The sequence below is a fragment of the Mesocricetus auratus genome, unplaced genomic scaffold (assembly GCF_017639785.1).
Source record: "Mesocricetus auratus isolate SY011 unplaced genomic scaffold, BCM_Maur_2.0 Super-Scaffold_100007, whole genome shotgun sequence".
NCBI classification, from domain to species: Eukaryota; Metazoa; Chordata; class Mammalia; order Rodentia; family Cricetidae; genus Mesocricetus; species Mesocricetus auratus.
The window spans coordinates 93,190,728-93,207,071 of NW_024429191.1; the positions used below are offsets into that span (position 1 = coordinate 93,190,728).

Below are 16,344 nucleotides of genomic sequence, written 5' to 3' on the forward strand. Positions count from 1 at the left end.
CTCCCATGACACTGTAAATCCTTCCACCTCTGGCATGCATGCTGGGATACATTCTCAAGAGGTCTCAAACCCTCAGCCTTCAGCCTGCCCTCACCCCATCCAGCCTGTTCCGGTCTGAACCATGTGGAGCCAACATTTTACTCCTGGTGGACGTCCACACAGAGAACACAGAACTTCTGCTTTCCAAAGGGCAGAGAGGAGCTGATGCAGTTCAGGGTTATTCTTCTTACACTGCCTGCCGTGACGCCCATCACTGATGTTGCAACAGAAATTAAAGAGATGAAACTGTGACGGCATCTAAACTTCCAGAGGGGACGTGATCTGAAGCAGCGTCCGACACACGTGTGGTGCTGGGCACATCCAGTTGCCAATAAAGCAGGATGCGCTTTCCCTCGAGGTCATTCAACCGTCCCCGAGGGCTGGTGGGGGTGGGGAGGACATGTAAAGAACGGGCACAGTCTCCATCATCTTTGCCTTTTAATAGAAGATCTGGTTTCATCATTTAGAGTATAACATAGTTAAAAATAGAGCGCTCTGCTTGTTCTTGGAGGAGGGGGTAAGGCTGACCATAACTCTGGGGATACTGCCCATGTTCCAGTCACTGACAAACTTCAGGTGGTTCTGGAAGCACACAGCAAGGAGGAGTTTGTTTCAAATCCACGGGGCTGAGGACACATGACAAACACTCCCAAGCCTCCCAACGCCCCACCCCAAGCCTGGTGTGGAACCCAGAACACATTATTGACCAAAGCGATCAGCCATGGCTTACAAGGGCCAGGACAGCAGCAGTCCCCAGGAGGCACAGGGGACAGAGAGACCCCGACTCTGAGCCCAGAAGATGACAGGTCACAAAAGTAAGTCACAAACACACAAGATGTAGGGACGCAGGGCTGAGGGTGCTGAGCTCTGCCCCCGACCATTGCAGACCTGGGTTTAATGCCATGGAACTCGCTGTCTGTCTCACAATGCAGAGTAAGTCAGGACCTCCCTGCCCCTGAGGAAAAGCCTGGTTAGCTCCTGAATCCAAAGATGCCCTTGATGTATCCTGTGAGGCCACTCTTGGTCTTCTGCTCCAACTTGTCCTCAAGGGGTGGGAAGGCCACATGGTTGAGGGCCAGGTCAAAGAACAGAGGCTTGCAAGGGATGGGCTGGAAGCCTGGCGGGAAGTGCACGAGGTTGGCTTGCTTGGTGACGAGGGAGGGGTCCAGGCAAAAGGTCTCAAACCGTTCAACCAGAGGCTGGAAGACAGACGAGAACATCCATTAGAAGGCCCATGGTCAGCGTTTGCTGTGCGGGACATGCAGCCTACATGCGCTTCCTCCAGCCCTCAGTGTGTGGCACATGTGAACACACGCCCGGGAGCTTATGCAGCACATTCCTAACTTACCTTCCATTATTATTATTGCTTCTGTTTAGTGTGTTTGGATGCAAGCCTAGTGCCTGCAGAGTCGGAAGAGCTTTGGCTCCCCTAGAACTGAAGTTAGGGATGGCCATGAGCCATCCATCACATGGGTGCATGAAATCAAACCTTAACTGCTAAGCCATCTCTCCAGCTGCACATGCATTCCCAACTTTTAGTTGTTACTGACACTGGAGGCCAGACTGTTCTCCATTTCCCTTGGGACATGGAAAACTAACAAGACACCTGAGTGGCTGGTGGGTGTCTGGGAAAGAAAAGGCAAGAAGCAGGGTTACCTGAGCCACAGCTGCCTCACCTTGTTGTCTCTGACTTGAGAGGAGGGCTCCGTTTGCTGGGAGTCGCTTGCATCTGGAAATTCCACAGGGATTCAGTGAGAACAGGGACTCTGCACATGCTTGCCACAAAAAGGGCCTTTCAAAACCACTGTGGTAAGCATGGCTGTAAATACCGAGAAAGCTAGTCATTAGGGACAGACAGAGAAGTGACATAAACAGCGATGAAGCCCAGTCCACTGTGGTCAGCCCACGGGAGCTGTGGAGCTTGGAAGACGCTAAGGAGAGGGCAGTGACAGGCTTTTCCAATCCCTTACACAGCTCAGTGTGGCCGTCCATAAGCTAGGAAATAGCAATCTTAGGAGACTAAGCCAAACAACACTTTTTACAGTGCAGTCGTGGTGCAGGGTGTGGAAGCAGAGGGGCAGAGGGAAGTCTGGGGACACAGGCAGGCGGCTCACCCAGGATGGCTGCGGCCTGCAGGGAGCACTTCTCTGAGCGCACTTGAGTGATGAGCTCTTGCACATCAGGCAGGTCCTGCAGTAACAGAGAATGCACACTTACCAGCAGGCCAGGCGGGGCAGCGGGCCACACGAACCTGTGTTAGGGCCCACTGGGGTTTTGTGAGACTTGTAGATTTAAAAAAAAAAAAAAGGAAGGAAGGAAGGAAGAAAGAAAGAGAGAAAAACAAGTTAGCCAGGCAGTGGTAAAGCAAGCCTTTAATCCCAACACTCTGGGAAGCAGAAGCAGGTGGATTTCTGTGCTTGAGGCAGTCTGATCTATAGAACGAGTTCTGGGACCTTCTTTTGAAGCAAACAAACAAAAAAGTCTATTTTTAAAAAATGTTTACTATACATGGTGGGCCCAGTGGCTAATGCCTATAATGCTAGCACTTGGGAGGTAGAGGCAGGAGAACCACGATGTTCAAGGCCAGCCTCAGCCACACAGTGAGTTCAAGGCCAACCTGGGTAAGGCTGACACAGCTCAAAGAACGATGCCCGAAAGAAAGAGCATTAACACTGCTTGTCAGCTCTAAGTGCAGCCCATGCCCGACACCTAGAGTGCACACAACTGCTAATTTCATCTCCAGGAGTGCACTAGGTGGCCACTCTGGACTTCCTCTGGCAAACGATAGCCTCTGCAGCATGGCGAGAGCAAGCGCTGGGCCAGCACCTCCCCAAGACGAAGGTGGATGTCAAGGCCTCAGCCACCTCACCCCCGTGCAGCTGCCCCGCCCCCTGCAGAGACAGGGTCTCACTGAGGCTCCAGGGCTGGCTCAACTCAGTGCTCCTCCTGCCTCTGCGTTCCCAGTGCTGTGACTACAAATGGGAGCCACAGCCAATGCCACTCTGCCACACCTCTTCTGTTTTGTTTTTCTGAGACGGGCTTTCTCTGAGTAACAGCCCTGCCTGTCCTGGAACTCGCTTTATAAACCAGGCTGGCTTCCAACTCACAGAGATGCACCTGCCTCTGCCTCCCGAGTGCTGGGATTGAAGGCGCGTGCCCTGCCCCCCAGGTTTGTGCCCCGTTCACCCCATCTGTCTCAAATACTGCTGTCACCCATGCTGAGGACTGAACTCGGAGGGCCCCGGGCACTGTGAGCAATGCTCTGCCCCCGAATGACGAGTCCAGCTGTGTTTACAAATGGACGGCTGTGAGCAGGACAGTAGTTTCATCAGTCCACATGCTCTCTGGAGGTCAAAGTCAGTGTCCTCTGGGGCATGGTGTGCCGTGTGTGTGCGCGGCAGTGGCTCTGTGCTGGCCTGTGACCACCAGTTATACCCGCTTTGCCTCTAAAGAGACTCTACTCACAGAACACGAATTCCCCTGTGTAGCCAGTTACTTCCTATTTCACTTTTCAGGGTCTATGTGGCCTTGTTGGTCTAGAACTCATTATGCAGCCCAGGCTGGCCTGGAGCTCAAGGTCCTCCTGACTCCACTGCCTGGGTGCTGGACAGCAGGTGTGGGTGCTGGAGTCTGCGTCTCTAAAGGCAGGGTCCTGAGCAGGCTCTACACAGGTCTCAGCAAGGTCACAGGCTGACATCAGAACCACCCTGGAGCTTCCAAAACCCCAGTGTCCACTCCAGACCCCACCCCAGTTCTGACCAGATCATCCAACGAAGACACATCAATTGACTTAAAATTTTGCCAGGTAATTTCAATAAGTAGCCAATCTGAGAACAATACACGGGTTTGCTCTTTTTAACCAGAGAAGTGGCATTTCCCACTCTATTTCTGGAGCTGGGCTTTTCCTGTATAGCCAAGGCTGACTCTGGGCTTGCTCTGAGGCCTAGACTAGCTTCCCACTCCTCATCCTGCAGCCTCAGCCTCTGCAGGGCCAGGGTTACAGGTGTGTCCTTTCATAGCTGGATGAAATGGCTTTGTCACAGCTAAATCCTCCTCAGGCCTAGAGCAGGGTAGGTCACAACAGGAGATGACGCAGGGTGATGGGAGGGGCAGGGCGTGCCAGCTGCTGTCCCCCACCGTCCCCGTGTCCCTCACTAAGGCCTGGAAACACAGATCACAGCTCACCTTCAGGCTGTTCTTGAAGGCTCCCCCATCAGCGATGACTTCATTTGCATATTTCAGAACTCTGTCGTAGAGGACGAGGGCTTCGCTCCACTTCTTCACCAGCACATAGGACTGAGCAATGAAGAAACACCTGTCGGGAAAAGAGCCACAGCGAGCGCTCTAAAGCAACCGCTGCCTAACACCAAGGCGTCCCTGTTGTCGGGCTCCAAGCTGAGTCTGGAAACAGGACTCTTAACTCAGGGGTGCCTGGGAAACCCCACCCTATCCCTCAGCACACACCAGCAAGCTGTGTGCTGGCACCCTTCCGAGTGCCCCAGGGACCACAGCTCTGCAGTCCCCGTGCGAGCGGCTGTCCCCACTGGCTGCAGAGGCAGCTCCCAAGGACGGTGGTAACTAGATGCAGGCAAGAGAGGATGCCGACTAGATCCCTCCCCATTGCCTATGTGTCTAAGTCACACTATTTATCCAACCCAAACCAAAATTCTATGGGGCCCAACAGAACCTTGCTGTTGCCCCTGACACAACAGAAGGGACACATGACCAAAGGCAGGGCGCTCTTGGGAGCTCATGAGCACGAGAGCCAGCGACAGACGAGGGCACGCCCACTCCTCTGCCGTCTGCCTAGATTTCGGACATTGCTGAACAGTTTACTTTTGAGTGAGCCACACCTCGCCTTATCCCAGGAACCGAGACGCCCAGCTTCATCCGGGCTCAGCTCGGGCTCCCTGGACCAGCTGCTCTAGTCTGCCAATGCCCTTTCCAACACCTGCCTCTGTCAGTGCTTTCACTGGGAGGGGAAAGCAAGAGAAGGAAACCCCGAAGTCTGTAAGAAATGGAAATGAAGAAATCTGGAGACTACTGCTGCCATCCCTGCTGAGGACTTCCTGCAAACACTGCACGTCCTCTGCATAGCCAGGCAGTCACAGTTACTGCCAATGACCGTCCGTGTGTCCCACAGCGCAGTACATGCCGCAAGCTTACTGCTGGGGTGACAGTTGGAGCCCTGCTCATGCTGAGGGACATTACCTGTAAGCTTTGAACACCAGGGTCTTGAGGCCTATCTCTTTCTGGAAGGCTCTGTCCTCTTCTAAGCCAGGAAGCTGCAGCAGCTCCACCAGATTCTGTGCAACAGATGCAACAAGAAAGCCATGAGGAGCAGCCTCAGAGCCATCTTGTCACAACTTTCCGGGGCAGATAGGGCAGTAACACCAAGCCAGGAAGCGCGACCTGCCAATGGCTGGCCTGCTGCCTGCTCTGGTCCCCACACACGTGCATTTGCCCTTTACCCTCAGCATTTCTCACCGACCTTCAGGGACTCCGTAGACCACAGACTGAAAACCTCCACCTTATACGGTTCACTCCCTTGACAGGCAGCTAGTGTGTTGTATGCATATACCTACATGTATGTACATGTGTGCACATGGAGGACAGGGGTCAGCATCAGGTATCTTTCTCAACTCATCTCTACTTAAATTTTCTCTTCTTTTTTTTTTGAGACAGGGTCACTCCATTATGTAGCCCTGGCTGTCCTGAACTCACTATGTAGGCAGATCTGCCTGCCTCTGCCTCCCAAGTGCTGGGATTAAAGGCCCAGTGCCATCTTTCATATCATGACTTACTTTTATTTATGTAAATGTGTGTCTGTGTATGCCACCCGTGCAAAGAGACCAGAAGGAGGAAGGTGTCAGATCCCCAGGAGCTGGTGACTATAACTTTAATTCTGGGAACTAAACTTGGCTTCTCCAAAGAGGAGCAAAGATGCAGGGTCCATAGAGCCCCAGCTGAGCTAGAACTCACTACACAGTTTGCATGGGCATTGCAAGTGTTAGGATTCCAGCTGTGACTCACCATGCCTGGCTTATGTGTAGCAAGCTTCCTAAACGACCAGCTTGCAGCAGGTGACACAGTATGATTCAGTGTCTGAATGCCCTCATACCTTTGGGAATCTTACACAGGGGAAGCACTCACTCAGTGAATGCCTGTGGGTGCATTCATCAACACCCTAGAATGCCTGAAATAGGGTGCTCTAGGCTTCTGTGTTACCCCAAGACCTTCCTTGTCTCCCGCCCATCCACTAGTCACTCCTGGCTCTCAACAGCCGCTCACTACCCAAATCATTTTGTGTCCCAGATAGCAGAGGGCAGGCTGCGTCTCCAGGCCCCCAGGGTTACCTGCAGAATGATGTCATAGAGGCGGATCAGGTCCTGGGGCCTGGGAGAGCGTTTGCTGTCATCTTCGGGCTGCGGCTGCAGCAGAGCCCTGTGCAGGCCTGTGGCCATGTTCTCATTCCGTCTGATGGCTGTGGACAGCTTGATGTAGGTCAGGTAGCTGCAACGCACCACACGCCACCTCAGGTCACACTCAAGGAAGCTCACGGTTTGGGAAGAGGACTGGAGTGACTGGGGACTCACCTAGGGGCAGTGGGGGTGGGGCTAGGGGTCACACAGCAGGGCTACCTGGCCCTTCACATCCTTTCCCACAGCCACAAAACTCCCAGTTCCAGAGGACATCGCGAGTCTTCAGGAAACAGCAGCCAGTTTCTAGAGGAAGGCCGCGTGCTGTCACCACACGGCCACACTCACACTAGTCACACGGGGCTACTCTACGAGGCTGCCATGGGTGAGGGTGAGGAAACGTGGTAGGACTCAGCTCAGGGGAACAGTGACGAGCGGGAAGGCTACAGCTGCCCTGGGCACACCAGAGACCGGGGCGCACCAGAGACCGGGGCACTCCAGAGACCGGGACAAGAATAGCAACTAAAATCACAGAAGTAAATGTGTAAGGAATGCTAAAATAACTGAAAAGTTAAATTTGAGAAATAGGTGAGAAGGTTATGAGGGAAATTTTCCTCAAAGTAGCTATAAATTATACATGAGCAGGTATAGGCTTACAAAGTTTCGTAATACAAAAGCTACCTGGCTTCTGACTCATCATTTTCCAAGGAGGCAAACTGCTGAGCATATGTGCTTTCTTGTAATACTGTGTGGGGCAGAGAGCAGCCCATCCCCAGAGGTGACTGAGCACCTCTCGCAGGGTAGGTTCTGCAGAGGGGACTCCCATCTGCCTAGCTCTGTGTGCTCCTAGAGAGTCAGTGTCCAGGGCATTAACAACCACAGGCCCTGTATCCTGCACTGTTGAGCATGGCCTGTTCACAGCTGGGCCTCTCAGATCCTCTCCTTCCGATTTGAAACAATGCCTCCTGCCCAACCCCCACAGAAGCTATTCCCTCTCTGGCTGGCTGATGCTGGCTGATGCTAGCCCCATCCTGAACCAGCCACCTTCGAGGTGGAAGGTGACCTCAGAGCAAGGGCTTCACTGTCCGTGTGTCCTTAGCCTGAGTGGAGGTGAGGGTTCAGAGGCCCTGCTCCAGGTCAGGAGGTGAGCTCAACTCACTCTGGGGCCCTAAACCACACAGATGTGGAGATCTCCCTCCAGGAGCCTCTTCCTCCTCAGCTGATTAAACAGATAACATCTATGGGCCAACCCTGTTGGATATATAAGGACCTGAGTCACCCGACAGTCAATATGACATCACAAATGGAGATCGAGTGTGTGTGTGTATGTGTGTGTGTGTGTGTGTGTGTGTGTGTGTGTACTTGGTGGCTTGCGGCCTGCGGTATGCACACTCGGCAAGCACCTTGTCACTGGGTTGCACGCTGCCCTGGGCCCCCAGGAGCTGAGTACTTATGAGAAGCATCCATTACTTTAACACAGTCTCTCAATAACCACCAACTTTGCTGAAACAAAACAACTAAAACCAGGAGTGGAAGGGCTGAAGATGGAGGAAGACATTTACCATCTAAGTTATAAGGGCTGAAGATGGAGGAAGACATCTACCATCTAAGGTATAAGCAGCTGGCAACAAATTTAAAAAATTCAAGGTCAAATGCAAAGAAAGTTGGTTGAGAAGCAGAATTTTTTCAAGTAATATCTCTTCTGCGTGCTTAAAAAAAAAAGATACTGGCCGAGCGTTGGTGGTGCACGCCTTTAATCCCAGCACTTGGGAGGCAGAGGCAGGCGGATCTCTGTGAGTTCGAGGCCAGCCTGGTCTACAGAGCGAGTGCCAGGACAGCCTCCAAAACAATACAGAGAAACCCTGTCTCGAAAAACCAAAACAAAATACACACACACACACACACACACACACACACACACACACACACACACACACGTGTATATCCCAGATCCTACACTGAACAAGGTAACTGTTTCAAAAGAAGAGAAATAAAAATGAAACTGACTAGTGAATTCAAACATGTGCATAAAAGGGCAAAGGGGGCAGCTGAGGCCTGCAATCCCGCACCCAGGAGGCCGAGACTGAAGGATTGTTTCGAGCCAGAGGCAAATCTGGGCTGCACAGCAAGTTCCAGACCAGGCTAGGCTACAAACAGAGGCTCTGTCTCTAAAACTGAAGCCACCAATGAGCGGGAGAAAAGCAGCGGTCAAGCATACAGGCAGGCGGTGAGTGACACAGCCCAGGCCAGGGCACACTTGCCGCCTTGCAGCAGCAGCAGCAGCAGCAGCAAACACATGACAGGGCAGACAAGGCCACAAGAGCACACACGGTGACCAGCTGTACGGGAAAAGCCAGACGGACTTTGGCCTGACACAAAGAGTTGCAGGTGGAATTGAGCTGAGCTGAACTTATTAAAATATGAAAATGACAACTTAAGATGATCACAAGAGTGAAGAGCTTGGGAGAGGGAATGGAGTGAGCTCTAGGTCACAGCAGCTCCAAAGTTACTGGCTCAGGCTGGGTGTAGTGGTTCATGCCTGAAATTCACCACACTGAAGACTGAAGCAGGAGGATTTGTTATGCCCAAAGAGGCTCCATTTTTATGCTAGGCATCTATCTTGGTACCCACCAGCTGTACTCCAGTCCTGGAAGATAAGTTCCCAGTAACCCTGACTCAGTGACCCACCCCCTGCCCCAAAATGTACAGCTGTGACTGACATCTGTCAAGATATGAGTGGTTTTTTTTTTTTTTTTGCTTCTGTAACTTGCTTACAGATACCCAGTGAGATAGTTTTGAGTTGCCTTAATTACTTAATTTGGCAGAACAGAAGAGTTTTTTTTACCTTGCATAGATACTGAAGGTTTTTGTGGGGTTTCTCCCACACCCCTCCTTCACAGCAATCTCAAATTTGGCTCATAGACTGTGTGGTTAACATCTAATAAATCTTTTAATTATAATTGGATTGAGTCTATGGTCTTGGGGCAGGGGATGGCACAAACTCCGTAACATTTGGAGGCCCCAGTGAGATCCCTGGGAAACCTCAGGTTCAGTGCCAGGGGTCTGGGATAGACCCCAGAGGAAGCCAGTCCAAAGTGAACTTGACAGGCCCCAGCAAAATCAAACTGAATGGCTCCAAATCTACAAACTGGAAGAACTGATGGCCAACGTACTTCTGAAGCTTGGACCAATGGTGAGAAATTCTATTCTGTCTTGAAGTCTGGACATTTGGACAGACAAAAGGCAAGTATGACAAGATTGTACACCCTGTCTCTGGGACAGAGGGGGCCTTCTACTGTCCTTCTGGCTTTGGTGTAGGAGTGAGGGTGGCCACCCTACATCTGAGGTGTTTTTTCCTGATTGTGCAGCTATACTGTCTTCTTCTGTTCTCTGTTGGGTTTGTGTTTTCAAGTTTTGTTGTAGAGATGGGAATTCACACTGAACAAAGCCAAACTGCCCCTTGAGTTCCATGCAACATTTTTAGGGTTTCCATAAGGTAGACTGCTCCTGGCTGCCTCTATGCTAGCGTCTCACTAGAGTTTGCTCTCACTGGCTGGCAGGAGCCCGCTGTCTGAGTCCCACAGATACATCAGCTGCTTCTCTGCCTTTTCCCTCACTCTGCTCTGAAGATGTCTTTTTCCAGCTTGGCCTATCTCCCAGCTGGATCCTGTCTCTGATCATGAAGTTCTGGCTTTGGCCACTCCCCTATTGCTGGGCTGAGGTGATGTGGACCTCTTGACGCCTGGCCCTCCAGGACATCATGAGCTCCCTGTCCTGCCATTTGCTGCTTACTGTCCTGTTGCAGCAGGCTGGCACCCAGAATTCTAATCTGTAAACCTCTGATTTCCCTGGTCTCCCTCTCTGATCACTGGATTTGCTTCTGAAGGGATTTATATGTCTTTTGGGTATTAAATTATTGTATTATGCTGTTCTACTTTATTAAAAGCTGGTTCTGGAGTTGGGGTGTGGCCTCCCTCTTCCAACCCAAGCATGGTTATTTAAAAATTTCCTCCAAAATCTCTGTCCTAGGTCAGATGTCATCTGACTCTAGGACAAAGAAAGAAAACAAAAAAGATAAATATAAACTTTCTGTACATGAAGATTTGAAAACTTGCTGGATATGGTTAAGAATCTGCAAAACAGGGCTGGAGGAATGGCTCACAGGTTAAGAGCACTGACTGCTTTGCCAGAGTTGCCAGAGGTCCTGAGTTCAATTCCCAGCAACCACATGGTGGCTCACAACCTCCTGGCATGGAGGCAGAGCACTCTATACATAATAAATAAATCTTTAAAGAAAATGCCTAAGGTCTACTCGGATTAGCAATAACTAACTTAAAGAAAATGCCTAAGGTCTACTCGATTAGCAGTAACTAAGGTCTACTCGATTAGCAGTAACTAAGGTCTACTCGATTAGCAATAACTAACTTAAAGACCATCCTCTTTGCCTTTGCTAACTTCATCAACCTTTAGCTATTTGGATAAACTGAGTCATACAAGAAATTATAATATTCTGTAATAGTATACTATACAAGAATCAAAAAATAATAAGGCTTCCAAGCTCTCTATGGATGATATTCACGGTTTATAAAATTCTCAGTCTCTTTATGGGCTACATTTATGATCTTTTTTTTTTTTTTTTTGGTTTTGGTTTTTTCAAGACAGGGTTTCTCTGCATTGTTTTGGAGGCTGTCCTGGAACTCACTCGGTAGACCAGGCTGGCCTCGAACTCACAGAGATCCTCCTGCCTCTGCCTCCCGAGTGCTGGGATTAAAGGCATGCGCCACCAACGCCTGGCTACATTTATGATCTTAAAGTTTTATTTTGATATTAAGAGAGCTTCAATTCAAAAATTATAATTTTTAAGACTAAAACATAATAGGGATCAAACTGTAAAGTGGTAATCTTATTAAAGCTGCTAGATCATTATAAAGTATTAAGGATAATTAGGACATGCATGTCAATGTTCAGTCATAAATGATCAAATTCTTTAATGTGCTCAGAACTATGCTTGTAACTGTGTTGAGTACAAATGTAATTCATTTCCAGGGACAGGCTTTATTTAGCCTTCTGTATATGTTTCCAAGGTTAAGCCTAAAGCATATACTGAAAACAAGGGAAGTTTATTTAGTTCAGATGTACTTAGTAGATAATGTGCACAGGTACACACGTAGGCACCCACACACATAAAACTAACATCTAAGTGGATACAAACCCACAGAAGAGAGCTGGCCTCACCTGTGCAGGTACTGGAGATTGGACACCTTCCCCGACTCGCCATCAAGGGCATAATCTCTCTGCTTCTGAAAGGGAGAGAAGGTGCACGTAAAGCTCTGGGCCTTGGCTCTCCTCCACTACCACGGTCCATGAAGTTCCCTGCACACACCCACAAACTCTCCAAGTGTGGCAGCCTCAGAAATGCAGACCTATTAACACTACAGAGATGACAAGATTACCCAGTTGCCAGACATCTAAAACCTAGCCTTGAGTGACAGAATGCTGAGTACTGAGGCTTCCTGCCCTCTGTTCCCAGTGTTTCATCCCTGACAGTCCCGCCAGGTGTGGGACACACACCTGCAGTCCTGGCTCCTCATGAGGCTCAGAAAGGAAGAGTCCAAGTTTGTTTACAGTCTAGGAAAATTAAGGCGATCTTGGCTCAAAGTATGAAAAGCAAACAAAACCCCACAGACCTGCCTAGCCTCACAAGCCCTGGTTCAACATGTAGAACCATGAAACAGGAGTCATGACCACAGCACTGCTGTAGGTTTCCTTCAGACCCAAAGTCTACTATCCCTGGTCTACCCTGTGCTGTCACAGCTGAGCTCAGCTGGGGAACAGTCCCAGAGCCATCGGCATCTTAACTCCAGCGCCTGTGACGATGTCAGCGTCCGTGGTAGGGAGACTGCAGGTGTTTTTCAATTACCACACTGCATTCCTCCTGCCTGTCTGCAGAATGTCAATTACAGGTGTGCACTAACTCCCATTTATGGCCAGTTCTGTGTAAGTCAAAATGCTGTTTAAGAACAGGTGGAGGGAGGCTGGAGAGATGGCTCAGTGGCTAAGACCATGGACTGGTCTTCTAGAGGTCCTGAGTTCAATTCCCAGAAACCACATGGTAGCTCACAACCACCTGTAATGAAATCCATTGCCCTTTTCTGGCCTACAAGGACACATGCAGACATAATAAGCAAATAAATTAAAAAAACACAAAAACAGGTGGAAACCAGTCGTGGCTCCCAACCTCTGTAAGCCCAGCTCTCCAAAGCCGAGGCAAGGAGCGTGAGTTGTCCACCTTGGGCTACACGGCTAGACTCTGCTTCACTAATACCAAATACCAAGAGCTGGCACCATCAACAGGGAGACACTGTAAGTGAGGCCTAGGGTGTGGTGACACAGAGAGGAAATGGTTCGTAGGTTTTCAGTCTAGAGGCCTGAAAGGATCAACCATTAAGAAAGAGGAGCACAAGCCAGGCGTTGGTGGCCCACACCTTTGATCCCAGCACTCGGGAGGCAGAGGCAGGCGGATCTCTGTGAGTTTGAGGCCAGCCTGGTCTACAGAGCGACTGCCAGGTTAGGCTGCAAAACTACAGAGAAACCCTGTCTCAGGAAGGAAGGAAGGAAGGAAGGAAGGAGGGAGGGAGGGAGGGAGGGAGGGAGGGAGGGAGGGAGGGAGGGAAGGAAGGGGAGCACCACACACCAGGAGTGCTCCTGGAGACAAGAGGCTGAAACCACAGGATGGCCACTAAGAGCAACAGGCCATGAGGACAAAGTTGTAAACCTGATGGGGCCCAGAGGCCTCTGTTATTAGTAAGATGATCACATCAGCAAACACCTCAAAGCTAAGAGAGTGACAAAGGGACCCTGGGGCCACCCCTGAGCACCCGTGGGGCCAGGGCAGACTAGGGCGGATCCAGCACCTGGTCGGGCTTGAGCTCTTCCCGCACGGCCTGCAGGGCGTCTCTGCACTCGCTGAGCATGGACTCAAACAGCCGCTCCTTCGTTTCTTCACTTTCAGCCTACAGTGGCAAAAGGAGCAAAAGAGGTTTCTGAGCAAACTGGAGGAGGGCTCAGCAGCGATCTGATCCTCCACCGCACCCAAGACATCCTTAAACTTTTATCTTAGGTCATGTACATAACGTGCAGGTCTGGGTTGTGTGTACGTGAGTACAGGTGCCCATGGAGGCCAGATGTCAGAGGCCCTGGAGTTGTGAGCCCCTCAAGACACGTGCTAGGGACTGAACCTGGGTCCCTTCAGAGAGCTCCAACCCTCATGTCACTATGCACATGGCATTCTCGTCCATCACATACTACAAGGAGACTCAATCGAGAGGTGAACGCATTGGAGAACTTACCACGTCTGAGGCGTCATCTCAAACTGCCAGACCCTGGTGCTTTGCGTGCCTTCCCATCACAGAACTTAGCTCCAATAATTCTACCTCTGCTAAGGGCCGTCACCTAGTGCCCCGTCACCTAGTGCCCCATCACCTAGTGCCCCGGGGAAGTCTACAGACCCCCTTGGGGTGCTGCTTCCTCACACGGCAGACGTTTCCTCCCTAGACGAAAGCATCCGTCCCTCCCCTGGCTCCACGGGTCCCAGTGACCAGCAGACACATAATGCCACTGCTCACTCTGGAGGACTCATGAGTTTACTTACAGAGCAGTGGGTGACCTTAAAGCTCCCACACTGGAAGGTCTGTGCCCAGCAGGGGTAATGGCTCTTCCAGGCCCGTACAGATGGAGTCCCCCCCTTAGCCTCCCCCTTCCCCAGTCCCCCTGCTATTATGGCAGAATTGCACACAACTGGTTGGGAGGGTGGCCGGATACTCAGGTGATGGTGCTATGGCCCTACCATCACCCTCCCTCTATGAGGGAACCTGGACAGTCAGCAAGCCCAGCTACAACAATCTTTTGTGAGCAGACCCAACCAAACTCCTGACTATAGTGTCAGTATGGCTCAGAGGATAGGTCTACAAAATACCTTTAAATATATGAGCCAATCTGCAGTTTGATTTCTTTCAGATTCAAGCAAGAAACAGACATTACTAAATCAATATCCAACCAAAAAGATATTTCCCCTAAATGTCAGACTAAATTGTTTTCTCTAGACATTCTGTGTCTAATGTCATACGTGGCCACCTCAAGAACAACTCGAGGCAGAAATGGTTGATAAGAACGGGGTGGCTATCTTTGTACAAGTACTAGGCGTCACCCTCCGCTACACTGCTTGGATAAATGACAAAGTGATTCATTAACTGAATGCCTGCCACACCACATTTCCGCCCTAAAGAATCTCACTGAGCAGGGCAACGACAAAAGACGGAAAGCAGACAGACCCGTGCTACTGGACGGCCTGCTGAGAGCAGCAGCATTCCATGGGCACATTTGACTTTCCACACAACTAACAGCCAACCTGAGAAAACACCAACATCCAAACGGCCTCTCAGGAAGCACCAAGCCCGCCCAGAAGGCCCACTCCCGTAAGAGAGGAATAGAAACACTTCCTGAAGAATGTATGTTTTCCCCACTTTCTGGTGTAAAGAAATCGCCCTCGAGAATTGCCCAATCTAAACCAAACAGAGCCTTCCACTCACAGGGCTCTTAACTTTCCTGTCCCTCACTAACTCGAGACAAATCAGAGCCATGGCTTCCTGTAACTTGAAGGCAAACAAGGCCCCATCAGCTCGTTCCCACAGCAGACAGCGCCTGCTGTCCACCAGAAGTGCAGGATGGACATGTGCTCTAGTCACACTCCGCAACGCACTGGGCATCATAAGCACGTGCAGCTGTGGGACTAAGTATCTGAGGTAGTTTAATGGAATAACCCAAACATGTCTCAGTAGTCTGTCCAGCGCCTCTCCACAGAAGATCCTTCATAATTATCTAATCAAAGTCTGACAGGTTTTTGTTTGAGACAGGGATTTTCCGTGTAGCCCTGGCTGTCCCGGAACTCACTCTGTAGGCCAGGCTGGCCTCAAACTCAAAAATCCACCTGCCTCTGCCTCCCGAGTGCTGGGATTAAAGGTGTGCGCCACCACCGCCTGGCTCTGACTAATTTTTCAATGTAAGATTTCTGTGAAACCGTGACACAGGAACACCTCTGGCACCACTTAAGAACTCAAACAGTCAAGCCGGGTGTTGGTGGCTCACGCCTTTAATCCCAGCACTCGGGAGGCAGAGGCAGGCGGATCTCTGTGAGTTCGAGGCCAGGCTGGTCTACAAAGTGAGTTCCAGGACAGCCTCCAAAACAATACAGAGAAACCCTGTCTTGAAAAACCAAAAAAAAAAGGAACTCAAACAGTCAAACCACATTATCTCACACCACAGCAGCCCTGTCAGCTAAGCTGTCTGACAATGAGTTCTGTCTTCCTTCCTATTGGTAGGCAATGTTCAAACTAAAACTGAAGGGATGCCAGAATGCTAACCCTCTTCACTGTCTTCACCAGCTGCTCCCACATGTCCTAAATTTGATTGAGGATTTTATTTGTGAAGATATTCCACAACGAAGGAAAAGGCATGTCTGAAGGGAAGGACTTAGTTGTTTTCCATGTGCCGCTCATACTGCTCAGTGACTCAGAGACCACCAAGTATCTGAGAACTTGCCATGAATCTTCCTGCCCAGGGCAAAACGTCTCCAAACAGGAAGTGTTTATATATTTACAGCTCACATTTTTTCTAGAACCTATACTTGATGCCAAGATGACTCCCGAAAGGAGACACGCCTTCAACATGCAGAAACAGGACTCCCCTCTCCACATCACAGGCCACCACATCTGGTGCGGAGCCGGCAGGGATGTGCTCTAAATACAAAGGACAAACTCCCTGCATAAGAATGTGTGGCTTGGCTGGGAAGCCTAGAATTGAGGAGCTACCTGCTAGTGTCAATCAATAA

The 16,344-nt window shown here is 50.4% G+C and overlaps 1 protein-coding gene across 1 annotated transcript in view; it reads right to left on the bottom strand.

Annotated features, from left to right (window-relative positions):
- Nucleotides 1-460: 460 nt before the first annotated feature.
- The window catches only part of Srp68 (signal recognition particle 68), a 32,365-nt gene continuing 16,481 nt past the window's right edge, over nt 461-16,344 (bottom strand). The window contains exons 9-16 of the mRNA XM_040750078.1: nt 13,373-13,471; nt 11,694-11,758; nt 6,396-6,552; nt 5,251-5,345; nt 4,225-4,354; nt 2,154-2,229; nt 1,716-1,768; nt 461-1,238 (exon numbers count right to left, since the gene is read on the bottom strand). Coding sequence (XP_040606012.1) covers nt 1,011-1,238; nt 1,716-1,768; nt 2,154-2,229; nt 4,225-4,354; nt 5,251-5,345; nt 6,396-6,552; nt 11,694-11,758; nt 13,373-13,471 — 903 coding nt within the window. The 3' untranslated portion in view covers nt 461-1,010. The remainder of the gene's footprint in view (nt 1,239-1,715; nt 1,769-2,153; nt 2,230-4,224; nt 4,355-5,250; nt 5,346-6,395; nt 6,553-11,693; nt 11,759-13,372; nt 13,472-16,344) is intronic.